The sequence below is a fragment of the Phaethon lepturus genome, unplaced genomic scaffold, assembly GCF_000687285.1.
Source record: "Phaethon lepturus isolate BGI_N335 unplaced genomic scaffold, ASM68728v1 scaffold35469, whole genome shotgun sequence".
In the NCBI taxonomy this organism is placed as follows: domain Eukaryota; kingdom Metazoa; phylum Chordata; class Aves; order Phaethontiformes; family Phaethontidae; genus Phaethon; species Phaethon lepturus.
The window spans coordinates 3,813-5,114 of NW_010564671.1; the positions used below are offsets into that span (position 1 = coordinate 3,813).

The 1,302-nt window shown below is 56.8% G+C and overlaps 1 protein-coding gene across 1 annotated transcript in view; it reads right to left on the reverse strand.

The window, feature by feature from the left end:
* Positions 1-1,302, reverse strand: part of ADA (adenosine deaminase) — an 8,853-nt gene that overhangs the window by 771 nt on the left and 6,780 nt on the right. Inside the window, exons 8-9 of the mRNA XM_010294944.1 lie at positions 1,009-1,076; positions 412-541 (exon numbers count right to left, since the gene is read on the reverse strand). Coding sequence (XP_010293246.1) covers positions 412-541; positions 1,009-1,076 — 198 coding nt within the window. The remainder of the gene's footprint in view (positions 1-411; positions 542-1,008; positions 1,077-1,302) is intronic.

Here is a 1,302-nt window from a genome sequence, read left to right on the forward strand (position 1 = left end):
GCTGAACCTTGCTAACTTCTGGGCCAGGCCGTGAAATAACCTACCTGCAATTCCAAATCCAGAGAAAAAAAAGCAACAGGCACCTTCCTTCCTTACCGCTAAGACCTGCTGTGAGGATGTCAGTGGGCAATTTCCACTCTGATCTGCCACCATAAAGCCCGAAGCAGCCAGCCCGAGCGGCGCGAGCCCTGCAGAGCCCACCCTGTGCAGGGCACTCGGATCCTCCAGCCGCCCGCCCCGGCGGTGCTCCCAGCATCGCCCCCAGCCAGCTCGGCAGCCCTCCTCGGCCTCCTGCTTACCACGCCAGTGCGGGATTTTCTGACTTCCACCGAAAACTCTTCAAAGAGAAAAAAGCGGGTTGTTCCGGGCTGCGCCAGGACATAGCAGAGCATTCGGCCGAGGGCAACTTACCACTCTCTTGAACTCCTCTTCAGTGAAGCCCATGTAGTCCTTCACTATGCTGTAATCCTTGTCAATATTGGAGTTAAAGATGAGGGGGTCGTCTGTGTTTATAGAATAGTTAGCTCGATCCTTCCTAAACCTGTAAGGAAATGGGGTTGAACCGGTGGGTGAAACGCTGGCTGCGGCACTGGCGTTGCGCTTCTCAGGGTAAAACGCAGTAAAGGCAAAACCTCACAGCTGGCGCTGCCGCACGCCAACACGGGGCTCGGCTGGCCGCACCACCGCTCTGCGCTCCGCTGCGGCGCAGAGCAGGGCATCTCTTACCCTGAGGTGCAGCAACCTCAGCTCTCGCCCACAAACTGGGGCTAACGGCCGGTGTGCAGCATCTCGCGCCCCACAGCCCAGAGCAGGGGCAGGAGGGACAGGACAGCCTCCCCGAGGACCCCCGCACCCCCTCCAGCTGCACCGGGCCCCTCTGTGCCGAAGGGCGAGGGTGTACCGCATTTTCCTAAGGTTACATATGCGTTACCTTTGTAAAGCAATAAAATAGCTGTAATAAACCCAAATCCTGGTTATTTAAGATTGCACGTCATTGAGAAGTCTTACTGTGCTACTGGATGTTTCCCGAAGTCCGGAAGACATGCTCCAGTGAGATAACTGGACCAAGGGCAGACCTGTTTGGAGGAGTTAAAGGTGAAAACCAGAATCAACCACACAGTTCTGAGCGCCAGCTGTGTAGGCAGATAGCGAAGCATGCTGGCAAAGCCAGATAACAGGTTTAGAGCTTTGCTCGCAGCTAACCCTCAGCGCTGCGCTGATGCAGCGTTGCACGTCCCAGGACACGAAGAGCCCACAGCCTGCGTGACAGCGGCAGGAGCCAGTGGGACATTTCCCATGGCC